This window comes from Anarrhichthys ocellatus, unplaced genomic scaffold, assembly GCF_004355925.1.
Source record: "Anarrhichthys ocellatus isolate YVR2014 unplaced genomic scaffold, GSC_Weel_1.0 scaffold5, whole genome shotgun sequence".
Taxonomy (NCBI): domain Eukaryota; kingdom Metazoa; phylum Chordata; class Actinopteri; order Perciformes; family Anarhichadidae; genus Anarrhichthys; species Anarrhichthys ocellatus.
Window position 1 is genome coordinate 14,743,196 of NW_022280035.1, and position 27,596 is coordinate 14,770,791.

The following is a 27,596-nucleotide window of genomic DNA, read 5'->3' on the forward strand; positions in this document are numbered from 1 at the left end:
CTCATCAGTATCTGGGCCTCATCATCTCATCAGTATCTGGGCCTCATGTTTCGTGGTCATGAAAGTTATTTTGACCATGAAATCCTCCTCATTCTACTTTGAGTTAAAAAAAAAAAAAAAAACACCTGCAACCAGATGCGCCGGTGTTCCGGTTTGACGTTAATGAGTGACCGCGTGAACTGAACCGGAACACGGGGGGGCTGCATGTTTCATCACGCTACGTTTTTTCCTTCTAAATCGCGATAATGACGAACGTTAACATTCGACAAAGTTCCGCATGCTGCGGACGTTAACTTAACCCAGCAAGTCTGAACGGTAACGGTACATAACGTAACTCAAACTTTAACGGAGGGAAATGAAGACGCTGTAGACATCTGACCGCTGATTGGCCAAGACTCGACACATCAAAGATGTTCTATTGCGAAGATCACATCACATTTTCTCCTCGTCTCACTCCAATCTGAGAAACGCTGGCTGGCAACTCAGCGTAAATGAACGACATGAAAATATGAATATAACAAATTTCCATGACTTTTCCAAAACTTTTGGGATTTTATTTTTTTCCATGACTTTTCCAGGCCTGGAAATAACCATTTTAAACTTCCATGCCTTTTCCAGGTTTTCCATGACCGTACGAACCCTGGGCCACGAATAACAGCTGTTTCACCTGGCATGCTGGTCATCCATTAGGTGTGGACAGCTGAATGGACCGTGACAAATTATGTAAACTTGGAACAGGGACAAGGCTCGTTAACGGGACTGATCGGACAATGCCAGCGAAATGCCAGAGGGGTTCCTTTGTGTTGGCACGAGCTGTTATCAGAGTGGGCACGGGGCATCAGTGGCACTGCCGAATGCCAGAGTCCCAAAAGTAGTACTAAGCTGTAAGCAACCAACTCTACAAAAATAACAACCTAGATATTAACCTACACGCGAGTCTAAATACTGTCCTATATGTTTATGTGTGACAGAGATAGAGATACAGTCACACACAAAAGATGACATTTTAGACATAAAACAAATCATTTCAAATACTCTAATTAATTTATAATGCTGAGAGGACCTCTGTCCGTGGATCCGTCTGTTCAGTCATGATTCATATTTTATGCTGTCAGTGGTTCAGCCTGTAAAACATCAACAATTCATCCCAATTTCCTCAATAATCTGAGCTTCATCACAGTTTCAGCAACAGCACTGTTGTATAAGTAATAATGTGATGTACACAACTACAATGGCTAGTTTTCACTGTTATTTGGGTATTGGTGTATTCTGGGTTTGTTTGTTTTTTTTTACAACATATTTCATCTCACTGACAAACTGTGAAATGAAAGCACAATTAGCCCGAGGTGCATTTCTCAAATGCGTCTGAGCTTCAATAAAAGGCAGCTATTTGAGTAAAATAAAACATTCATTATTATGATTATATTCATTATTCATTATAGGACATGTAGGATATAAAAAACTGACCCAGACCTGGATGAGATTGAAAATACCCAAAAAAGGATATGAGGTATAATCAAAAATGCCTAATACTCATAATTAACCATCCATTACAGATTCATGGACTGAGGCGCAGTGAGAACAATCGCTGATACGTTCCATGTGTCGAGCCTCGGATTACCACACAGCCAGAAATATCTGCAACTCTGGCACAAGTGTACCCGTTAACCCGTTGCTGATTGTCTTGAATGGGAGGCATCTAAAAATAAATGTGCATCACTTCATGTGGACTACAGGAGGTTGCCATGACAACCGGGCTTGTTTTTGTGTCACAGGAGGCCAGCTGAGTCTTTGCCAGGGAGGAGGGAGAGAGACGAAGGAGGAGGGAGAGAGATGGAGAAAAGAGGGTGAGGGGGGATGGAAATAAAGAGAGGAGGGCAGGAAAGATGAATAAAGGCGGAAGAAGTAAGAAATGAAGCAAGAATAGAAGAAGGGAGGAAGGAGAGGTATTATGACATACTGAACAAGAAGGAAGAGGAATGAAAAGAAAGCAAGATCTAAGTACCAAAACCTTCATATGTTCACAATGAATTAATTCACTTATTAACTGTATAACCTAAATGCCTCTGCAGAAGGACTTCCACCAACAGCTGGTATTCAGTATGCACTGGCCACTGGCCGAGGATTCAAAGTGCTGACCTTCTGGTAACAAGCCAGTTTTTCAAACCTTGAGGCGACTGTTACCCCACTAAAAATCATCAGAAACACAACAAAGACATACGCTGGTCAAAGGTGCTTCGATTATTTCTCCACTGGCCAAGCGTGCAAATACATTATTTCAGTACTTTTCAAGGGTACTGCCGCAGAGAGGCGAGGCATCCCCCGATATCCTCCCTTCTGCTTCATGCTGTCCTCTTTCCCCACTTCAGCATTACCCACAGTGTGCTACGTTGGTGGCAACCCCCCCCCCCCCTCCCCCCTTGCTGAGCTAAAACGGGAAAATCTAAAAATAGTCAACACAACGGGTTCACTGAAGGAGAGAGCGAGGATAAGAGAACGGGGGGGGAAATCAACCTGCAGTCAAAAATAGCAGAAGCCGTCCTTTCGATCATGCTATTTCTAGAACACAACTGGAGCAAAATCTGCCGCGATGTCATGAAAATTTCATAAGCATAAGGTTTGACATGGACTTGTTTTGATGTTACAGTTGAACAGGAGTTGGTGAAAAGAAAGATAAGATATTCAGTGACAATATAAATACTTTAAAGAGGAGGAGGAGACTCAACCTGACCCTCTGAAATACTATAAAAATTGTATCTTAGTGCAAACACAGGTGATACATATTAAGGTTTCACAGTCACAGTGTTCTGAGGCACATGTTGAAAACCCTCCTCACTAGAATCAAATAGTAGAAAAACATTGTATTTGGTATATTTGTTTCATAATAGGGTGCGAGGATCATACAAGATAACTTGGAGTGATATTTAAAGGTGTAAGATCCCAGATTGGAGCATTTCGATGCGTCTCAACATGGCGCCTGAGAGCTAATGGCTCTAACAGCACTAACAGTGCAAACTCTGCAAGAGAGCTGACGGAGCTGACAGTGTTTACCTGAGGGGGAACCAGAGGGTGGGTGCTACTCTTTCATAAAAACTCCATCGCTCTGGACGGCATTATCATCTGTAACCGCCGTATAACAACACACACAGAGGAAGAGCGACTTCATTCTCTGCTCAGGTAGACATTACTCCACTATATCTTTAGATAACACTTGTTTGCTGCTAGATTAATGCTCTGAATATTAAATAAATAGTTAAAGAAATAGTTTGGCACTTTGGGAAATGAGCTTATTTCAAATTCTTGCCAAGAGTCAGATGAGAAGACTGTACACAGTAAATATGAAGCTACAGCCAGCAGCCATGGTTAGCTTAGCTTAGCAAAAAGGAATGGAAACAGCTTAACTGGCACTGCCCAAAGGGAACAAAATCCGACTACCAGCCTCTCTAGAGCTCACTAAATAAACATATCTTGTTTGTTCATTCAAAAACTGAGAAGTAAAAATGTCACATTTTGGTTTTACAGGAGATTGTGTGCAGGAGTATCTAGTCTGATACGTGCCGAGTGCTGAGGGGGGAAATCTGTTATAACAACAAGTAAATGCTATTTGATAGGACTGCTGAGAATAATACATGGTAGATTTCCTGGGGTAAAATTAAAATCGTAGGACGGGGAAGCCAAATGTTTGTCGCGCTTTGTTCAACTCAGCATTATTTGGCTTATAGGCTAATTAATGTCATCATTGCATTTCCATTCCTTTCCTCACAGTCCCATCTCCAGGTGTTAATTGGATTGACGTGTTCAACCTTATTTCCTGCATGTGATTAAACACCAAGGAACTGACATCTAAGAATAGGTGTAGCTTCATCAATAGAGTTTAGATGGTCACTCCCTTGTTTTGACACTTGTTCCATGTTCAAGTAAATGATAAAGCCAGAAATAGCCCCGATTAAGCCTTGTCCTCCTCTCACTCATATGAATAAACACACACGCAATTGGTGCTCAGTGATTTGTTCATGCATGTGCAACTCTACACACAAAGCCCGCTCCGTCACACACAAACCTACATGCACTAGAGCTTTATTTGTCTTTGTTCTGCACAAACATTCAGTCGGTCTATATTGCATCTTTATCCAACATTTTTATGCACACACACAGATTTCTCTATTCCTGCCTTTGTTTATCTGACATGCTACATCAGAGCCCTGGCAGCAATGCCTCCTTTTAGATTTCCATTTATAGTGTTGAGGATGAATTATTAAAATTGCCAGGAGATATTTTTTTTTTTTTTGCCTCTCTTTTCATAAAATTGAGGTGAGCAGAGAAATTACAATGACTCTAATCATCGCTGCAATTCCCTGCCATTAAAACAAAAGCTTGTGCAAGATGGAAAACCAGGTAATGAATGCGTGGACGGAGGCAGACAATGGAGCAAACCAAACACGGGTTTTTGTGAAATGGAAATGGGGAAGACTGACGGGCTCTTTTGAAAAGGCCGACGAGCGGTGACGCACATTAGATGCACATACGTATCAGTCTGGCAGGGGCAGAAGGAGAGGAGTCTGTTTTCAAATAGATGTGTCATGGTGTTGAAGGCTGATGCTTGCGCCTTCATGAGTGTGTTAATGTTTATGGTAAGAGGGGTCAATGCAGCACTTGGCGGCATGACAACCCACCTATAACAACCATCCGTGCTTCATTCTCATAGTTAAGGCCAAGCTTGGTTTCCTTCCTGCTGATATGCACCACTATTCTGTTAGGATCTTAGGTCGACTTAGACTGCAATTAGTAGTTTACATACTTTATTAAACATTTCCTACATGCTTTGGTTTGTCATTCCGGTTGAAGTAAGAGGATCGAGGGAGGCTAACCCAGAAAACAGCTTTGTGCTTGATAGCTATTACTCAAAATATTGCTGCTTGGTCTTCACTTTGAACATATTTTCCTGGCTTACTCAGTACTTTGCAGATACTTAAAAGTGTAATGATTAGCCCAAGTGCAAACTCTCAGAATTTTGTACAAGTGTGCCCTTGTGAGAACAATTACCTGCTGTTGGTCTGTTCAATTTCTCTGGAGCTGCCCATTCAGACCATGCTGTACTGAAAATTGGACCAATTTGCTGATGTACAATTCTTATTAAACAAATTCTTATTTTAATAAAAAATTGAAAAATAGAAAGGCAATGTTGCCTTACATAAAAAATAATGATCTCAGTCACTTCCACACATTGAGGCATGCAGCTTATTAATGAAACGCTGGTGTCGGACTGATACTTGGTACCCAAAGCCCAGGTATCGGGACTGAACAAGTCGGATTTGTGCATCCCTAGCTCATATACATTGTTAGGGGTGGTGCTCAACTACAAATCAAAACAACGTAAATGCTATCATTACCAAATTCATCAAGAAGCTGGTTCATACCATATTGTGAAACAACAACCATTCAAAAAACAAAAAAATGTCCGAAGACATGCAACAGAATATGAATTGAGTCACAAAATAAAGATTATTGTTAATTCATTTGATGTTACAACGAATTGCAACCCACTGATTACTTTATTAAGTGCTTTGAATGCCATTGTAATGGCCCCTTTGTTGCCTGAATCCCTCGCATCTCACAGAATAGTTGGACGAGTTTTAAAGGGATCGTCACAAATACAATCAGGGAGTACGAATGGCGCCAGGAAATAATTTAAATGTTAAACAGATGGCCTGCGCGTACAGTGTTTGCATTTAAACAGGGTTTGGATCAACAAGTACTGCCAAGCCAGAACAAACAGCAGGCATCTCTCCTGTCTGCAGGTAAACATGTCCACTTTACATCCTGGCAATAAGTGCTGAGTCAGCCATGCAGACATAGATGTCCAGGGATGTTGTTGAGATATTAGCATTCAGCCCTCACTGCTAAAGGCTAATGTGCAGACACAGCAAATTATTTAATGCACTGAAAAGACACTGACGACGTGCAAAATTGCGAAATTATGGACAGTGTCTCTCATGCTGTGAGCTTTCCAAAGGTCACAGGTGTCACTGACAGAAGGAATGTGACGAGCAGGGCAAAAGTAGAGAAACTGAAGGTTGAATTACTGAATAAGAAGAAGACATTCAATTGGGATGTAACTTTAACTCTTTAAACTTACATTTATATACCAGGAGTGAAAGTAACAAATTACACTGAGTCAAGTTCAATTTAAAGCAGGAATGTTTTTACATATAACTTATTTTAGTTTGCTCTGTAAAGTAAATGTTGTGTTTCATTGTGTTATTTCTTTCTGTTAGTTCCAAGGACAAGTTTTTATCAGAGCCCACAAAACCAAAAAAGGGTGCATAGACCTTAAAGGTGTCAGCAGAAGCAAATCCACGGCCAAGTTTTTAAATATGAGCTCAAAGTAAGCTACACCGTACTTGGTGGACGCATCAAATAATCCATGTTTGACTCTCACTCTCTTTAACACCTATGTAAATGTACCCCGTGTGTGGATACAAAATGAAGTATAGGATCAAATGAAAGACAGACTTTAGAAAGACTGGATGGTACCAACCTTAAGAGGAGGGACAGACAGAGGTTTATTGTCCTTGTCCAGGGAGATGAAGGTGAAGAAGGCAGAGACAGCACGATATTTATCTGCCTCCACCAGCGAGGAAGCGTCGACCAACACTTCAATTTCCATAGACTTGTTACTGACGAATGTGAGCCGCCCCGTCACCGTCACCACACAGCCTAGGGAAGAGGACAATAAACAGAAGAAAAATACGTTTGACATGTATATGTTTGTCGTTCATGCAGTATACTGGTGTAATGTTTTAAAATCATCACGTTTGATTCAAGCTACTCTGTCCTTCGGCCATCTATAGGTAAATAAAGTTGCGACTAGTGTCGCAACTATCTCACACCAAAATGACTGAAGTTTGAATTGACCTGAAAACTTTGAGTCAACACTGACTAGTAATGCTAAGCTGATATCAAACTAAGGAGCTTCATGTATAGCTATGAGCTGGTATAGTGATATAGTCAGCCGAGGGAAATGCAGGATCTGCTCTTGCAATCTACCTCACAATGTTGCATCATGAACTCATTTAAGTCTGTTCCAGCCATGGAGAGCAGAGCGAAGCAGGGCGCTGATCTCTGGCTGGAAGAATTTAACAACTACAGCCAATCAGTCTCTCCTACTGCAAGCCTTTCAGATGAATACAAAGTAGGACCTTCCAAAATAAAGCTTGTTTATGTGTGCTTAAAGTAAAACAGAGAAGTTAGAAAACAGGTAAAAAAATAATGTTGCATTGCAGTCAAAATCTTTTTTTTAGGTTTTAATGCTTACAACCACAAATTAAGAGGCCACGTCATGTGCACTGCTGCAGAGCATTTGCGACCCTTTCTTTTGATTGCGTCCTCCATCTGATCCATCTAGTGCGTTTGAGTCATCAGAAATAAGTGCTCTTCTCCTATTTGTCACCGCAGGGAGGGGTAAAAAAAAGTCAACTAATAGGACCGGGCATTGCTGAAGTGCGTCTTTATCCTATTTCATGTGCCCATACTGTGTTATTACTGCTGTTGCCATAGAGACGAGGAAAGAAGGTGTTATTCCTGCAGTCTGAGACAGATCTGGAGTCGATGACTGAGATCTTATAAAACACTCAAAGATAATAACATATCTATATTGAAAATGAAAAAAGGCTTTTATCAAAGTATAAGCTGTAAACTAATTCTCAAAAATGAGATTTTAAAATGTCAGTGGAGTTGTCCATTGATGGAGCTCTTCACTCATGCAGGAGACTCTGAGATTAAAGGCCGTCCTCATCGTAGTAAAAAGACAACATTGACTGTTCAAATGATTCAATTTACAGCTCTCGCAGTTCATGCGATTAACGGCTGTACTCTGTCAGTGGCAATGCACAAGTGCCGCCACACAAGAGAGGACGATAGTTGGGTGAACAAATTGTGTGACTTTGACACCAGAGATCATAGTTCGCTTTCCGTCTCCTGCGAACGAGTGTTTGTTTTCCTTAACCATTACACCAATGCTAGTTTAACCTTAACCGTGGGCACCATCCTTCTTGAACCTTAACCAGATTGTTTTATGTTGTGCTTAACTCGGCCTCAACGATAACTAGAGCAGAACAGAAAACGCTCATAGTTGATTTTGTAACATATGGTTTGTTTTGAAGGCTCTGATAAACATCCCGCTCTGTCCCTGAAGTAAGACTTGGTGGAAAGTTTGAGTAGATTTTAAGAGAAGAGGAAGAGTTTACAAGACATGTGCCAATGTAATTCATTTGGTAACAATCATCTGTGAGTGGAGCTTGCCAGAGGAAATGTGGAGAAAAAAAAATGTATCTTAGTGTACAAAAGCAACCCAATACGTACTGAAAATTCTCAGTCATATTAACACATACTTCACTGACGTGTGGGGTGGTAATCACTATTGCAAATGTTACACTAACTGTTACTAAAACATGTGTTGCTGCCTTTGGCTACTGCTCTTAAAACATATTTAACAGACTTCCTTTGGCAACTTTTCAAAATCAAAGTGCAAGAATACTTCTGGCAGTTCTCTCCATTGTTATTGAGGTTTTTGTTGTTGTTTTTTACATGTTACTGCCGGGAGCGAATCCAGTGTCATTCAGGTAAACTATCTCTGGCACAGATGTATTCGGCTCAATAAAGCGTGCTCTGCTCAATGACATTACACAAAAAAAATGAGCCTTGATGAGACTGGGCGGTTTTGTTTTAAAGGCCTTCATGATTAATAATTGATTCATGTAGAGAGTAGATCTTGGACATGTGCAGCGTTGAAGGTCAGCCAACCTGAAAAACTGGCAGAGTCTCATCTCGGAGGAGCAGTTTGATAAAGCTAAACTGCTGTGAGGAGGGTCCATGCCAGAGCCTCGTGTTGTCTGCACTAAGCTGGGGTTGTAATGCCTTTGAGCCATAGCTTTGCTATTTTAACTACAGTCTGCGTGAGTAAAGCTTTTTCTACGACTCGTTTCTATCGCAATTGGACCAAAGTGAATATATTTCTCCGGCTGTGAAAAAGAAAGAACAACTCAGAATGGTATTTTCTTTGTTCTACATTCTTTTTATCAACAAAAAAGCTTCAAATTGCATGTTTGCATAAATGACCAGAGAAGACTGCAAAAAAAAAGGACACAAGGCAATGCAGGTGAAACAACAGCCCTCACTTCTGACAACTTCTCCAGAAACCCTCTAGGGCAACACAATTGTTTCTTTTGAATCAAAGAAAGTGTCTCATATGCAGACACACTATACTGTATCTTTACTAAAAAGGAACTACCTGATTTAAATTCTACTGTCGTTAGTTATTTGAGCAATTTGTACTTAGAAATGTCAAATCTCATGCTGGATCAATGACATGAAATCTAAAATGAACAAGAACACAAGTGTGAGTATTCATAATGCAACACTGTTCCCTCTTATTTCTTCCTCTCTCACCTTTGGCAGTCCCTTCTCTCTCCATAAAACATCTCCTTTCAGTTTTATGCCTTTCTTCTGCTTCTTTGTACCTCTGGGCATTTTGCTGTTGTAGATAATGGAGAAGAGCACTGACTGAAAACACTCCTGTGGTACATCAATGGCCAGCACCTCACTGATTTATATTCTCAGTGCAGAATAATACACATTATTGTTCAGTGCAACATCGCAGTTGCTTTACTCTGCGGTGTAAAAATGAAACACTTCTCTGTGAAGGAGCAGAACCTTAAAAGACACTAATGAACAAGTGACTCACAAACGGTTACATGACTGCTGCCATTTTGTGATGTTTTGGAAGACTCAACGAAGTGTCGCAGCTCCACTCAGGCTGGAGTTTGACACCAAGGTTAAACTATTCATACGTCTTTGAGAAGGAAAATCAATCCACTCAACATAGATGTCATTTCAGTGGGACATTGATGCTTTAGCTCTGTTTAGTCAAGCATTTCATCTCAAAACATGCAAATGAACAGTGTCACAGACAAGATAATGGTAAACTACAAACGCAACAGAGGAAAACTGTCACTGTTAATTCGTTGACGAATGAGGAGTGAGATGGGATACGATAGGAAAACACATGAGTAAATAAAAGAAAACATTAACATCATTCTTGCTCAACTTAATTGAATCATTTGTATAATTGCAAACATACATTGCAAATGCAATTACTGTCTTATTGTTAACATCTGGGATCTTTATTAATCTCTGACCTTGCAAATTAAGAAGTGTTATGTTGCTTTGTTAATGTTAAACTGCTTTGTTCATTCTCAAACACAGCTTAATTCTTTCTGCAGTTTAAATGCAGGTCTTGTGTGTTTCTTCTCTCTGATGACACTTGTTTGCATTAACCAGTGCTGCTCTAAAGTGATATTTCAGCTGCTGGACCCCACCAGACTGAAAATCTGGGCAATTAATTAAGTGAACTGTTCAGGCTATACACAGCAGGACCTCCAAATGCTTCTAAACAAATTATCTGAACATCCTCCACATGAGCAATGTGCAGACACAGACCTCGCTCTGTTTAATGTTCTGGGTCTTAACGTCCAATCTCGCTTTATTTAATGCTCATTTTGTCTGTGTCTGCTGGTGTGTGGTCCTCTAGCCTCACACTGGTTTGTGTGGCACCTTAGCCATTTTGTTCATTCAATGAAGTCAATTTATTTATATTAAATAGATGTAAAGTGCTTTGAAAGTGTATGAATTGGGCTTTACAAATAAATTAGCTTTTGCCTTTTTTATAAAAATGCTCCTACGTGATTTTTTGATCTCTTGCGTTCAGCAAGCTTTTACATTAAATGGAGCAAAAGTTATGAATTAATTTACTCTTTCTGCCCTTTATTGTGAGGGACTAAAACACAACAAAGCCTGATGCAAACCACTTGGATCCTTTAAAGAGTTTAAACTTCAACCTCGACTGCAGCTGTGCTGGAAATATCTGAAAGCCATGTGATAGTATCTACATTTAGCTTGATGTAGTAAATAATGGAAAGGGAAAACTATTTCCTTCATACAATTAAAAGATAGAGGTGCAGCCCACAATGCCAGTTGTGTTTGTTTGTTGTTTTGTTTCTTGACCATTCCTTTCCGAAGCAGACCACTTGCTTTTTTTTGTGACCACCTTGAGCAAAATGGGAAATCTACTGGTGACATAACACCTAAGTCACTGTGGAAGCCAGGGGAAATCATGTCACCACCACCTAAACTCACAGGACAGACGGTGGCAGCAACTGGAGCGACTAGAAGCAGCTGAAAGATGTGGACATGGATCTGAACCAATCTGTACTGTTCGGTTTTCTGCTCCTGAAACACAGGGAGGTGCGTGTTAAATGTTTTAAACGTCCCCTCTCTGAAAATCCTTTTCAGCCACTCGCTCTTTACTCAGGCCTCCTTGAAAAAACACTTTTGGATTGAGTGAATTATCCCGCTTGAATAAAGGCACCTGTATTTGAAAAGACATGAACTGCAAATGCCGTGGACTTACAGCTGACCTAGCACACTTGCAGAGCTGTGAACTATATAACATTTGCTTTCCACTTCACAATTCAACAATGGGGAGAGAAGTAGCTGGTCCTATGTTGACGTAATATCCTAAGATAATCATAACCTCAGAATTTTAGCCCTGGATGTCTGGATCACATCATCTCCAGCGCATGGATACATAAAACAGACACTGAGCTGAGAAAAGCCCATAAAAGTAATGCACTGTTCTACACCACTTTCAAGAGGCTGCTGTCATATTTGACATATTTGGATTCCATGAAAGACTAATGAACGAGACGAATGATCAATTGCTTCACAATCCTAATGTCAAAATGCGGTTTGCTCTTCGATATTTTCCCTCACTAACCGTGTTTGATAATTATTATTTCAAAAGCATTTCAATCGGACTACTCAAGTCATATTCATCGGGAGTCAAAATGTTTTTCTGTTGTGTGCAAACTGTTTCTTTCATTTGTAAGAGCTTGTGATGCTCAGTTTCACCTTTATTGGAGAGTTTACTGTGAAATTATTGTGAGAAAACATAAGAGAGAGAGAGAGAGAGAGAGAGAGAGAGAGAGAGAGAGAGCCAGATATGATGAAATCCAACATACAGCAGGTCCACTAGGCCAACAAGAAACCTGATAAGGTAATTCAGTGGTAAAATACACGTTATTAATTATATTAGGAATCAGTGAAGAAACAAGTGCAACACTCTAGTTCTGATCTAGTTTGTCTGTGGGTGTGTATCTGTATGTTTGTTCTTTCTTTGATTTCTGTACTTCATCTTTGCTCCTAAATGCCCTGAAAAGCACTTTGGATTAACTGTATTGTCCAAACTGTGTTGCAAATAAAACCTTTAACCTAGCCTTCAACTGTCAGAATGGAAAAGCCGTATATATTCTACCACTACAGTGAGACAATTTCCTTCCTATTAAGATGTCAAAGGCTAAGTGGATAATGGTGTTGTCAAAATCCTTGAAAGAACTTTACAATGAGAGGCTTAGAATTTGTCCGTATAGAGGGCAAGAGGTGTTGAAAATACAGTATCAATGATATCTCACTTTAACAGTGAGGAAACAGCATAGAGACAAAGCCTGGTAATGGAAAATGTTAAATTATAACAATGCTATGTTTTTCCAGATGTAGTGGCAGCCCTACGAAACAAAACGGGCCTTGATTAGCATCAGTGTGACAGCTGTTGATGTTGGCTAGCCCAATTTAAAACAGCACTGTCTGAGGCTGACTTTATAGACCGCTGACTCTTTCCACATTATCATGTAATTCGTTTTTTCGATAGTGCAGTTTATTAATGGGCAAGAGTCACAAGTTAAAGACGAGCAGCATCATGAAACCTGCAGCCTTTTACCAACACCACAGTGCATCTTTTGGAGGTACATATCCATCAATGTATCAGTGACGCTCTGAGTGTATTCTCCCTGTCATCCTCACCTTTGTTGATCTTGCGATGGAAGTTGATGGCATCCACAGAGGCAGTGACAATGTTGGTGCTGCAGTGCCGAGCTGCCACAATGCCGGCGACCTCATCCATCAGCTTCATGGTCACACCTGTTCAAGACACACAAACACAGTTTGACTTTTGTAAGAAGATCCATAGCGAGCGATTCATAGATATTTGTTGACTTGTTCTGAATAGTCTTTTGTCTTTGTTCTCTCTCCGTTGTAAAAAAAAAACAAGACACATTTCTGTGACTATAACGTTTGTCCTGTACATGAACGGCATAATATCACAAAATAGCGTCCAGTATTTTCATTGATGTATTTGTTAGTTTCCCTAATAACTGCAAAACATAGATGGGCGATAAGTACTGCTGACTCAACCCGAGGGAACGTTTCAATATCATTTTCTCCCCCCTTGTATCTATAAAATAGTCAGTCATGTTATGAAATATTATTGAAAAGTCTTAACCTATAGTAAGTACAGATCCATGACAACTGCGCGAACACATCAGATACAAAACTATAGATGAAAATGAGCTTTTAGCTAATCTAATGTATTACATTTAAGGGAAAATAAGGGACTCAGTCATGTTTGAGACACTAATTCACTGAGATGAGATTGTTTAATGCAAAAGCTAATGGGTTTCCTGATGAAATTAGAAAACTACACACCTGCCGCTTAATTACAAATGAGTTTCCCTCCAACATTAGCTTCTCATCAGTTCACTGTTGGCAGTGTATGAGCGGACTGCCAACAAGACGTGTTTCAACAAATGTGATGAATGTTATAGTAAACATAAACATAAATACGCAGCTTATATAGTCCAGTTATCTATTTTTCCATGGAGACTGTCTTCACCAGGACATCGGCAGCTTCAGTAATTTGTCCTAAAGTTTAAATGACCTCTGTTTACGCTTTCCTTAAAAGCATACTCTTACAAATAATACCGTCACAGAACGTCTAAGGAGAGAGTTGGTGTGTTGAGCATACAAAGTATGTGACTTTGAAACAAGAGGCAGACGCTGGTTTCCTTTAAAGGAATAGTTTGACATTTTGAGTAATACGCTTATTTGGTTTCTTGTCAAGCGTTACATGCGAAGATTAATAACATTCTCTGTTTTACAGGAAGGTTATGTGCTGGATCCAGGAGAGAGTCCAGGGAATTACTGCTCCTGGCCAAGATATAATCCAGCACAAGAGAATGGTATAAATTACTTTCAAACTATCGCAAAAAAAAAAAAAATCACCATATTTCCCAAAATGTCAAACTATTCCTTCAACCATGAGGATGATCTTTTCATAACCCTAACCATGTAGTTTTAGTTTCCTAAACTTAATCAGTCCATCACACTGTAGGTGGCAGGTCACAAAACACTAATATAAGGTATTTTAGGAACACTAAGAATGGAAAAGCAGTATCTAACTATTGAAGCAACGAATCTCTATTGGTGCAATTTGGACAATATTGATATCAAAACGAATAAACTTTGAATAAACAGCACTGTGCAGCAGCGAGGCTTCAGGGCTCTGCACAGTATGTCCTCGGCTGCAGGCCTGCAAGTGGCTGTGGCTCATTGACTGCAGTTCCCTTTTCCTGCTGGATGCTGGATATACTAACTGAACTCTTCTTCACTTCCCCGGAGTCAACAAGCATGAGCGTATAGCCGACAGGAGCAGTGTCGTTGCAACTCAAATTGTGTACGTTTCGCCATACTAACTTATAACGTTCGCCGCCAAAAATTAAATCAGTTTTGAATGTGAAGTTGTTTGTATGAGCAATTCTAGAAAAAAAAGCAACAGCACATACTGAGAGTCATGGGGTAAATACAGTATAAACGGTTTCTCACTTTAACAGTGTCACAGAGCTAGATGCTTGTGTTTGTATATACGTTTAAATATGTTGAGCCTCAACCCAACTGAAAGTATTTGGAACACGATATAATGCTGCATGAGAAAGGGGATCTGAGCACACTGAACCGGTGCTTTAACACATGGCCTTCATCTGAAGAAGACATGCCGATTGTTGAAATGGTCGTCGCTGCATGTTATTAAAAGCTTTATTTATGACCGTGTGCACTCGATCTCATGGTTGTTTGATGATTTATACTGTGCCATGAGGACTTATCACAATCCATTGTGAATGAAATGAATCCAAGCCGCTCTGTGTGAGAGGTTAAACTACAAACAATCGATTAAACCAACAGGAAGCGAGTGTTTGATTAAAAAAAAGCTACATTTTGGATGAAGTATCAGTTTTAAGATGCGAGAACATATCAAAAAAATCTATCATCAAAATGTTTACAGAGCACTTTGCCAAGTCCTGTACTTCAAGCTCGCTAATGATTTGAAGAGGAATGAAACACGTTGGGCAGGAAATCAAGGCTGCAGCTTACAGGAAGGCTCATAAGCCATTATTTCCCTAAAGGAGCAGAGCTCATGAAGTAGACACGGAGGAATTCAGAAACCTACATCTGCATTTGTCTGTGTGTGCCACACTACAGCCAGCTTGTGTCATGTGTGAAGGAAACAGTTGTTTGTGGGTTATTCACAGAAATTGGGTAATCTTGTATGGAGTGGGTGGGTTGGAGATGAGAAAAAGCGAGGAGGGTGGCATCTGTTTCTCATGTCGGAGAAAGAATGTGTGTGTGTAATGTGCGTGTGTTTGTGAAGGTATGCTCATTTAAAGATATTCAGACCCTTCACTAGACACTCCAGTTGCCCCAATCGTTGCTTCTGTGTTGCTTTTTGTATCTCTCGGGCTACAGAGAATCAATAAGTCTGCTTGCTGATGGCTGGTTTGGCTCCCGAAAGCCTCCTACCATCTGCACTGTGCGGCTCTATTTCTGACAGCCAAATGTGTGGGAGTACAAACAGAATGTGCTGCTTGCTCCTAAAAGCGGCATTCAGTGTAAAAGTGGGCCCGCTGAGTTGATTAAGAATTAAACAAGCCATTACTTTGACATCCTCTTATTCCCAAATGACCAGAACCATCACTTTGTTCGCTACAGCAGCATTATGGTACAGGTAAGCAATCAAAGTAACAGAGTAGTAAAATAAAAAATATTGAATATAAAAATATATACAATAAAAATAGAATAATATCAAATTAACTAACTAAACAGTGGTGCAAAGTTTTGATATAGAACGTTTTTTCCCGCCAAGCTAACCTTTGTCAGGGGTAAAAGAAAATGCACTTATATTTCAAACTATTTCAAAATAGAAAATGTCTTGATGCTAGAAAAATTGAATCGAGCTCTGACTTTGATGTGTGATTGTGAGGCTAAACTCAAGCCTGGCTCTGTGAAAGTGATTTTTTCGATATAACCATTAAAAACGCTCTCTGATAAAGGCTCATGATGTGGCCACAGTTCTGAAAGGTGACAACAGCATGTCAGGACAAGGAAATTCATCACTTCCTTCCAAAAAGCCTGTTGTGAAGCATTTTCCAAATCCCATCTTGATTTATTTTTTTATCCATCCCCGCTATGTTGTGAAAATTGATGGGATCTCACCTTAGATTGAAAATTCCTCCTGGGTGCAAGGCGAAGCAGGCTGCTGCTATTCAACGCCTGGAGGGGTCGTGTCTGAGCATGTAACACTGAGTGGAGATGGATCATGAGCTGACATGATGAAGAAATTGAATGTAAACATTGGATTACGTTAAACTGAATCAAAAAATGTCAAGGCACCCTACCTGTTCACTGATGCCGATTCAAAACTTGAGTATGAAATATGCTGACTTTTAGAATATTGACACGCTAATGGGTGATATAACAACATTAGTTAGTGTACCACAAAGAGGCTAAAATTAAAAGGGGGTCTCTCATCGTGATAAACCCACAACCAACTGCAGTTTCCCTCAACTCTATTTTATAGTTAATTGTTGTGATATTCAGGCCTGCAACTTTTGTGTTTTGGTTCAATTTCCTTGCTCTCATGAGCATTGATTTTAGCAGGCAGCTGTTTTTGAATGAATAAAAATTCTAAGAACCCACATGCTCAGCACCAAACAGCAGACAGACAAGATATGCAACGAGCTGGTAACATATTGGAGCATTTAGCATCTAAAGAACCAGATATTAGCCTCAGGAGTTGGTTCCATAGACTGCTAATTAAGGAAGGAACAAAAGATATGGGCATGCTGTAATTGGTTGTTTCTCGTCACATGACATGAGGTACGCACTGTAGCGTTCCAAAAGTTGAACTATTTTATCTCAGCCTGTGCGCCGTTATGGTGTCGCTCTCCCTTTAAAACACACCTACCGTGCAAAAAACGCAGAATGTGAAAGGCCCCTAAATAGGCAACTGTTAAAAATGATGTGTCAATGTTTTCAAAAAAATCTGTTGTTGTAGGATTAAAGACGACAAAAGTAATATTTAAAAACCATTAATCCAGACTACACTGTAAAAACGTACGTTAATATGTTGTAGTGTTAAAGGTTATCCACTTCTTTTTGAGGCATGAATTCCAACTTACTGTTGGATGGTCTTGCACACCATAATAATAATAAAGCCTGGTTCCCTATGGCTATATTGAACTGAACTGTCTCCTTCTCACAGGACTGACATGGTCCAGTACCTTCCCTCAACTCTGGAAGCAATCCCAGAAATAATCGATTGTACAAGTGTTCATATTAGGTCCAGAACAGAATAGTCATATTTGCTATGAAGAGGCAAAAATAATACATCAGTAACAACTACAAGTATCATTCAGATGATCTAACTGAGCCAGAAAAGCCGCCATAAACAACATATTGCTGTTGTCTTTTTCGACACAAATATCGTTGTTTTTTGTTTTTATCTCGTAGTAGTGCTACAAAACAGCATCTCTGGTAGCAGCATACATGCATCAGCTGATAAGCTCTGATGATATTAATCCTTGAAACAAAGTGACCCCGCGTTTTTGATATTGCATCTAATTTGATCCTCCATTTGCCAATATTGTCTGGTAAGAATTAGATTATATTTATTCAGTTTCTCTGTAATAGCATGAGGGCTCTTATCAGAATGAAACAATCTTTAGGAGGTCATTCTGGGTAAATTAAGAAATCATAAGGGATGGAGGAAAAGCCCCGCTCAGCATGCTACGGTATGAAGTGAATTATAATGTCGCAAATGGCTAGACTGGTGAAGTCAAGAATATCATTTTATAAAATGACACGAACTCTGTAACTTTGTAAGAAAATAATAAATCAAAGTGCACTGAAGTCTTGGTTATTGTGACTTTCTGAGGGACATTGAGACAGAGTGTAGCAGTGGGAGTGGGCTCCCGTGGTCTTGTTCCCCGGCTCCCTGGTGTTAGCAGCTCTCCAGATGCCTCGTGAAAACGAGGCTGGTAGGTGTGGGGGGATAATTACCCCAGTTTGCTGACTGTTCTTCACTTCACCACACTCCTTCCCGCGGCCTAAAAGGAGCTGTGAGTAGTTAAATGCTGCCTGTTTGAAAATACTGTTGTACAGCTAGAGTAAGTTCTGATGGCAGAGCTGACACATATGTCACATTGTGGGAGAAAGCTTCAGCCATTTCCAAAAATGGTTCATTAGTATTCCTTTATTTCAAAGAGAAATATTAACATTTCATTAAGCTGGGGAAATAACATGTGAATCTGGTGCATTGTGGTCTAAATTTTAGTTTAAGTGTACAGATCCTCAATTCAGGCTTTGGTTCAAGTCCCAAATCATGGCAAGAACTTTTTCAACTTGCAAGATTACCTTTTTTCTAAAACTCCACCAATCAATACTTTAGATTAACAATAAATTAAGTCTACATATTGCACACACAAGACATCAACTGACCCGTAACCCTTGGAATTCCACATAACCTTTTAATTGCCTAATCTTCATCTTCAGGTACATTTTTAAGGTGACTATCAACACGTTCATGGAGACAAGCAGCTGCGATGCAAGCAGCACTTGCCTGCATACTTAGTGTGTACCTGAAATATTAAGAAGTGCATCCACTAGAAGGCAGGTCGGGGACGATTCATACGTGGCTAACATGGGTACATCTGCCTTGACAGTTTAAAATTTTGCACAATGCAAATAAATCTAAATAAGAAGTTGAGGAGGTTACAAACTGTGATATTATAAGCAGTAATTGTGGACAAGCTCTATGGTTTTCTTTCCATAACTTCCTCCCATTGTTAGTTCAAAGTCGGCTGCTTACCTAGCTGCTTACATTATTTTATACTGCCCCCTAGTTGCATGTGCTATAATGCATCATGTGGACACATCACATTTATTTCTATCATCTACTTCATTTCACAAAAGAATTATGAGATTGTGTTGGATATTCAATTTATCCGTTGTACTAGAAACCTGTGACTAAAATGTCAAGCAAATCAAGTGAAGGACTGCGCTGATGCTCGTCTTTATAAATCACTACCATCAGTGGAACAGTAAATGCAACTCCTGCAAAAATCCCCTCTCCTTGTACAGTCGATGTAAAAGGTTGAAAGTGAGGCTCAATGTGAGACTGCAAATGAGGACAAGCGAGGCCAAGACAGCCCTGGGCCTGGCATTACACATTCACAGGGTGACATGGCACACTATGACTCTCCCTTTGCTGGAGGGTAGGAACACGAAAGGCAGAGTTGGGGGGGGGGGGGGGAGCAGAGGGTGGAGATGGTGTGTGTGAAGAGGAAAGACAGCACCCTCCAAATGGGGGAAAAAAAGGGCAATTAGTAACCAAGTCCCTAGTGCAGCCCAGTTTGCCACGGGGGAGAGTACCTCTGTGATTAGATTCCTTCTGACGATTTCCCCAAATCTTGGCGCACAATGCTGTCCATCGGCAACGGGCATGAGAACAATGACAGGGGGTCTTCCGGGCAGCTCTTGTAGCCCATCTACTCTGTCGACTAACTTCAAGCTCTTTTAATTAGAACCAGCTCAGACACAGCACACCACACGAGGCAAACACTGATGAAAGGAGGAGAAAGTGTGAGACCGAGAGATATCGATAGCAAAGCATTCATGACCTCTGCCTCGCTCACATAATCGCTCACCACTCCTTCCATCTCTGTTCGTATCTCCCTTTCTTGTCCTTGCCCTGTTCCTTCATCCACCACCGACAGATCCCTCAATCTCCGTCTGTCCTTTTCATCCCCTCCCCAACAGCTGCTTTAATCATGGACAGTATCAAACGCTCACACTGCCTCCTAACGAGCTGTTACTATAGAAACAGCTCCTGTTAACATTACTCCCACGCAGCAACCCATCCGCATCCTCTTAGAAAGTCCCATAAGCTGCTTTTTTTTGTGTATATCTTACCATTCCAGCTGTGGTGAGCTTTACCAAACACCTTGACAACTGTGACTTTAAGTCCAGAAAATTGTGAGTGAGCGCTGTCGTGGTTACTGTTAAACTGTAAGCTCCATGCACACCACAGGCCTGGGAAAATCACTGAGATACCATTCCTGTAATGGAAATTCTGTCAGATAAAGAGCTTTTCAGATAAAATGCTTCTCTTGCTGTGATGGTAAAGGTCAGTTGCCGTAAAGCAACATGATCTATGGGCTTTGTTTTTGCCCGTGGCTTCACCTTCAACCTATACAGTCCGCGGTTGGTTGTGGTTGTTGGGGCTGTTCGTGGCCTGATAAGAGCTGCAGACACCAAGAGTAACTTGACACCAAGTTTCAAATCAGTGTTTCTAGAATCTAATTTTCTTTAATCATTCAGGGTCCTCTGCCTTCAGCTGAACCCCTGCATCATAACATGAGGAAAAACCCTGAACAAACCATTTGTGTGGTTTAACGGATTGGTTTCTCATTTACAAACAACAGAGGATGCGTGAGCAGAAAACAACTTGCAACCTGCTAGAAAACAATATAGTTGATTTTTAAAGAGTAAATAAGTAAGGGAAACTCATCCTTCCTTTTTACGGTTTCTTACGGTATGCCTAATAATGACAGACAACTAACTAACTTGTGGTGGTGCCTTAAAGTTGGTGCCTTTTCTCTCGTATTGATTCTACATCAGCGTTTAGCATAAGTAAACAAACTCTGAATTCAATTTAAGACTGGTTTGAACATGGCGAGGCTGTTCCACTTTGCTTTTTGGTTCAACTCATTAAAGTGTCTCGGTCTCAGACACACAACAGAGCTGTGGGATTTGCTGCACGTCACAATAACCGTATGCAAGTGTCCTCACTGATTTCCCTTGCATACAACTGAAACACCGCTACCATTCTGGACTTTTGACTTCCATCCCAAATGCCAGACAGAACTACGGTGATTTTTTTACTTTTGTTTGATGCATTTTTAACTTTAAATGTGTATAGATAGGTTGTTACATAGATTCCATGGACTTTGCAAAGTAGATTACAAGTATACTTGTAAATAACTCCTCCAGCTTTAATAATTGTGGTTGCAATGTGTCAATAGTTGGTTCTTCCAGGACGCTGACATTCGTGGGTCTGTCCTTCCAGCGGATGTGAAGGAGTTATCAGAAGCATATTTGGTGATGTTTCAAGTTCTGAGATCTGCTATTGGTCGTCCAGGTCTCTACGTCGTATGCTACGTTAATAAAAGACTATGCAATAAACTATAGTATATAAATCTAGAGTTGAATTTTTTAAATTGTACTTCAATTTCTGGTTACCATTTTGATGTTTTAAGTTTTTCATTACTTATTTACCTCTTTGAGATTATGTTCTCTTATGTGGGATTTGGCTGCTATAACTCTGCCTTTTTCCTTTGCGATTAATGAAGTACTTTGAATTATCTTTATTTCAATCTACCAGGGTCGGAAGAACCAGTGTCTCTTGTATACCAGGAGCTTGGTTTCTTACCTGGATGGGCCAATCTTTAAAGACTCTTCTCATGGGTTTCTAAAAAAAACGTGTGCAGCTGATTCAGTATTTTATTTCTGAATCAATGTTGGTTTTGGAGGAGAGAAGGCTAGAGGTGGAGCTAGTGGAAGCAATACCCCTTCACAAACACAAACACACAAACACACACACGCACTCCTCACAAAGGTCGATCACACAAGCTTCGGTGGACATATCCCTGTCTCCCTGAATTCCTCTGTCTCAGGCAGTGACATGTTTATATACCCACTGAGCATAGAGCAGGGCAGAGGACAGATAATATAGAGCTACAGTGATGGATGTGTTCCTGTGCTCAGGCAGTCCCTGGCTCAACTCTGTCACACACACACACACATCCTGCATCAAATCTATGCACACCCATCACTTTATAGGCACACATCTGTCTTTCCTCCTCTCTCCTACACACACACACACACACACACACACACACACACACACACACACACACACACACACACACACACACACACACACACACGTACTGCAAATACATGGAATGATGTAGCTTCACACGCATACGCACACATAAATGAAAGACAGTGTGCATTCAAATCAAATGCACGAACACAAACATAAATTGGATGCGTCAGAGCACACACTGACAGCAACTAGTCGATGATTGTTTGTGCACAGATAAAAAAGGAAACTCAACGTGTCTTACAGAACGTCAAATCTTCAGTCAGTTTGTTTTAATCAGACTGCAGTTGTGTCCACCTGTGTCAATCAACCACTGTTTCCATGGAAACAAGTGGTACACTTCCTTAAAAGATGAAGGAACGAGGAGAGCGGGTAGTGAGAGAGGAAGAGATAATGAGGTGGGCAGACGGTGAAGAATAAGCAACAAAGAAAAGAAAAGTTAAGAGAGAGAAAAGAAAATAATGTTGAGGTAATGGGCAGCGCGGTGGGCTCAAAGTTTGGGATCCTCTGATCTTTTCCAGCATTTAGACACTTTTCAGGCTTTTTGTTCGGCACGTTGGAGACTTTCATTATATACCCAGCTGCAGGCCTAGGTCCCTCGGCACCTGCCACATGGTGAATGCATGTTTTGTTGATTAATAAATGTTGACTTCACAAATGTGATCCCTTCCCTTCAAACATCTCAAAAATATATATCTTTTCATTTACTCCTGGTGGTATCTAGTCCTGCATTTAGTTTTGGTTTTGTGTCACCAATTTTCTGTATATCTTTCACTACAATCCTGCTGTCCTAAAGAGATGTTGTTTTACAGAGAAAATAATTAAGAATTGTTAGCGGAGCGTATATGCATCCACTGTTTACGTTTACAATATGAACACGCGTGCGCGGCAGTGAACAACGGGGAACATTGCTTAATGAGCAACGGCATGTACCGAGAGAGAGAGCACGTTGTGTGTGTGGGTGTGTTCTAAATTACCTGCATGCTTGTTCCACATTTATTTATTTATTTTTATATAAATTGGACAGATTTCTCAGCAAGCTCGCCAAATTAAACACTTATCCGTCCCGCCCTGGTCCGTCCTCCTCCCGTCCTGCTGTCCTGTCCCGTTCTCATTGCATCTCTTTCTCAGTCTCTCGTCTGTCTTTCTTCCTCACTATCTGGTGTCTCTCCGTTGGCGTCTTTACATAGCTGACCTCAATATTAATGGCAGTGTGAGGCAGGAATATCTTGCCAGAAACAATATACCTCGACTGATAAAAAGCATCTGCTCTGTGCTGATAAAATGTTGGATTTGTTACAGATGCAGCCAGGATAGTTTCCATTGAAGAGTTGCTTTTTCATGTTGTTTGGGACATCAGATAAACCAGGTGTTGAATGGGTGTAAATATTTATTAAGGATGATGCACATACAGTGTTTCCATTGAAGGGCTTTTGCGGATTAATGCAGTAGAAATATTTTTCACTTTTTGCAAGCAAGGAGCCTCAAAACGCCATTTTTAAAAACACCATCCAAGTAACAAAAATAGATTTTCTACTTAAGGATGATTGAATAGGCCCAGTCAGAAATGTTAACAAGGTCAAAAGACGAGTCACAGAGGAACAATTTATGCCTCCGAGTTGTCTCGCTTGTCAGCGAAGCACAGAATTGGAAACGGCATCGGCATCATATCTCCCTGTTACCAAGACCTTCTATTTCCCATTTGTTGTTCTAGTTGTCTATTTCCCGCTTCGTCCTTGTCGTTCTGTTCTTCACAATTACAGCCATGCTCATAACTGCACAGAGTGCTGTCAATGCAAGCACCAACCCGAGCAGTTAATTCAAAACGCAACAGTGCACACGTACACACAAATACAGACTCACTACAATCACCACGAATTCTTACTCGTTCACAAAAACGGTGAGACATTTCCGAACCAAACAACCGTTCATTCATCCATTCACTAAGGAGAGAACTCAGTACTAAGGGACACAAAATTCTCAAGGACCTTTCTCTTTGGATTAAATTCAGCAGTATTTCTTCCTTCTGTGCCTCCGCTGTGTTGACACAGGACATAATGTACCAACGCACAGTCTGGGTCTTAATGCAAACGGCTAAGAAACTGGGAAGAACCTTGTCAGCAATTCATAAGCAAACCTCTAAAGGTGGACTTGAGGGACTAATGTCGATACTGTAAACACATGTGAACGTGTACTGCATATATTGTATATAACTCTTTTTCTTCTCCTATAAATCGCTCTCCTTCTGCCCAACCCTTTGTGTCTTTCAACATCCCACGATACGTTCTCCTCTGTAGGGGTCTCTGTTTCATCCTCCCCCCTGCAGGATTTCCATAATGAGGACGTGGATGGTCAGGTCTGCTCCTGCCTTGAATACCAAAGAGTGTAATGGCGTTCATGAGCTCATTGTTTCACATGTGTGAGAGCGAAAAAGAAATCTGGTACTGGAGACTAAGTGGCAGAGGGCGACTTGGAAACACTGGGCTCTGAAACAGCTTGTGAGCAGCTGTTAGTACTGGATCAATCACACCGTGCGGTAGTACATTTGAATTTTGGGGGGGAAAAAAATCAAAGCAGTCCTAAAATTTTAAATGACATCGGTCTGAATTCTTTGATAGAAATTTCAAATGAATCAACCGCACCGCGTTAGGTGGGACGACCAGGACAATGAGCTAAAAGTGGATGTTGGATTAAAGCGAGTTGGATGTGAAATTGGGGAGAAATGGTTGGACTCACCGCCATGAACGTAGTGGTGCAGCGTGCAGTCAGAGGGGCCCACCAAATGGATCAGACTGGACTGGCTGAAGCCAACAGTGTGTTGTTCTGCAATGCAAAAGCACACACAATAAAAGAAATGTGAAAAATTGCAGTTTTTGTATTGAAAAACGCTTGCTGGCACCAAACCAACACAGACATAAACTACATGCTTCTGTGTGCTTCCCCGCCAAAGTTATTGTACTGATATGATGCTGGTGGAGCAAGTTAGCTTACCCTTTGCTGGATCCTCTGCGTTTGAATGAACATGACAAATTTACAGAATTAGTAATCAATCTTACCATCACGATGATGAAATACAAAATTTTAAAAAGTTCTTTCTTGAGTTTCGAAGATATGTATTGTAATGTTTAGCGGAGGGCACAAGTTAGCAACAGTGCACAATAGTACATTAAACACTGAAAGTACACAAGGGATTCTTCACTCTACAGTCAGTTGACACTGTTTTACCTCAGTACTCAACAATAACACTGTAACACATTATCAATCTGAACAAATCTCAGTTATCTGACAGTTCAAACTAAATATTCAGACATACTAAAGAATGATCAAAGCCTTGAATAAAAGGTCTTATGCTGAAGAAAGTATTTGCTTTTGACTTCATGATCACAGCACGGAGAACACTGTGTCCTGTATTATGTATATACCTGAATGTTCTCTTGTTACTACAACCAATACACCTCCTTAAATTCCTGCAAATTGATAGTACAACAAAAAAATGGATATTAATTCAGGCTCAAATAGGCCTGTGCAGTACCTCTGTGTTAAGTAGAGCTGTTACAGAATTTGCAGGTTTGCACCATGACACTTTTGTTGAGGGCATTAGCATCAATCGTAACAGACACAAATTCCACCTGATATTTGCAACTTTCTTTCGAGAGCAGGAACATTTTGCACAGCGCAGATTTCTGTTGTAAGTTCACTGCTTTCACAGGATTCGATTGGAGGCCTTTAGTGCAGGATGTTACCTGGGTTGGGTGGAAGTGGTACCACCTCTTCAGTCCTCGCTTTGGTCTCCACTCGCTCCAGCTTCTGAGAGTCGTAGCGGTTTCTGCCCTGCTCCTCTTGTTCTTCACTGGTATACTACAGACAGAGCACACGGCATACAGTATGAGCATGAGCAAAGGTGGGCTCACCCGTTGAATTACCCGTTTCTGCATGGCCGCATGCAGAACAAGAAAAGTTTATCACATTGACATACAAGACGCAAGACGAGCAAAATGGAATTTCCACAGTTTGTATTATGAAGTGAGGGTCAGACAGAGAGAAGCTAACAGGTAAAATGCCAAGTTTCCATGTACCTTGATGGGCGGCACATCCATGACCTTGTTGACATTCAGCAGCGAGCAGGGGACGTACCACAGCGCTGCCTTGTTGGCCAACTTTTTGGCACCTGCAGTCACAAAAAAAAAGTTGAATTATTGCACAGAGGAAAATGTCAGCAAGGAATTTTACAGCTTTCTTCCACCAAACAAAGAGAGTTTTATGACTGTCAACCAATAAGCAACAAGTGTTGACATTTCTTTAAAATAAAACAACAATGGCGCAAACAAGTTTGAAATAGCCGTTGTCAAAACAGACACATTCATTAATACCCCAATAAAAGCCGATCCACTTTTTAACAAATCCAGTGGCGCTGCCTGAACATTAGGCTGTCTTCTGCAGACAAAACAGCGGAACACAAATGAGGACTTTGTTCAAAGACGATCATTCAGAACACAACCTCGCATTGACTCAACGCAGTCCCTCGGTTAGTGCAAGGTTTAGCATAATCCCTAAATCCTGAACTCTGCATTTTCATGTTGTGATTATAAAATGGATGAAATACAATGGCAACTCACTCATTAAATGCTTTGTACAAATATTCTTCTTTGGCAGTTGACACAATAATGTGTCACAATAATGTGTCAACTGCCAAAACCGAGAGACGCTCGTAGCATTTCTTTGAAGAGGCTTTCATGGACAACGTTTTTCAATATCTTGGTGACATCATAAGAAAGTGTCAACTGAAAAAAATTTATTTCAGTCCTGCAAAAAATGACCCCGTTCTTTACCCAAACCTCAGTTGGACTGACAAACACATGTTGAATAAAACTGTTAATGCTCATTATAGAAGTATTTTTTCTGATTTGAGTAGTTTAACTGTTTAGATATTTAAAGTATTACATGTTATATTTTGTCTTGAATATCTTGGAAAGTTGACGTACCGTTAACAGTTTATCCCTCTTGTGAATCCCTAAATAAAATCAACTTCATCATCATTGAGAGACGTAGATGTTCGCATCAACACAAGAACAGATATATGGTCTAATATTTCCATATGCCTCCATATCGTACATGAAATGTTTTGGTGGTTGGAGGCATTAGCTCTGCCTTCCCACAGAAAGTTAAGTCAGAAGAACAGAAGACAAAAGTTGTAGAAATAACATCTCACAGCAATCAGGCGGAGAGGTTGCCATAGCGATATCTGTTCTATTCTGCTTACGCTTTTTCTCTTAATTTGCTGAGAGAGAGAGAGAGAGAGAGAGACAGAGAGAGAGAGAGAGAGAGAGAGAGAGAGAGAGAGAGAGAGAGAGAGAGAGAGAGAGAGAGAGAGAGAGAGAGAGAGAGAGAGAGAGAGAGAGAGAGAGAGAGAGAGAGAGAGAGAGAGAGA

General features: G+C 40.6%; 1 protein-coding gene across 4 annotated transcripts in view; it reads right to left on the reverse strand.

Moving 5' to 3' along the window:
• Positions 1-27,596, reverse strand: part of acot7 (acyl-CoA thioesterase 7) — a 46,320-nt gene that overhangs the window by 5,714 nt on the left and 13,010 nt on the right. For 2 of the 4 annotated variants that reach the window (XM_031844636.1, XM_031844638.1), the window contains exons 4-9: positions 26,245-26,336; positions 25,912-26,026; positions 25,160-25,174; positions 24,905-24,991; positions 12,916-13,032; positions 6,539-6,717 (exon numbers count right to left, since the gene is read on the reverse strand). In XM_031844636.1, the coding sequence (XP_031700496.1) occupies positions 6,539-6,717; positions 12,916-13,032; positions 24,905-24,991; positions 25,160-25,174; positions 25,912-26,026; positions 26,245-26,336 (605 nt within the window). The remainder of the gene's footprint in view (positions 1-6,538; positions 6,718-12,915; positions 13,033-24,904; positions 24,992-25,159; positions 25,175-25,911; positions 26,027-26,244; positions 26,337-27,596) is intronic. The other 2 variants (XM_031844637.1, XM_031844639.1) reach the window with 1 other exon arrangement.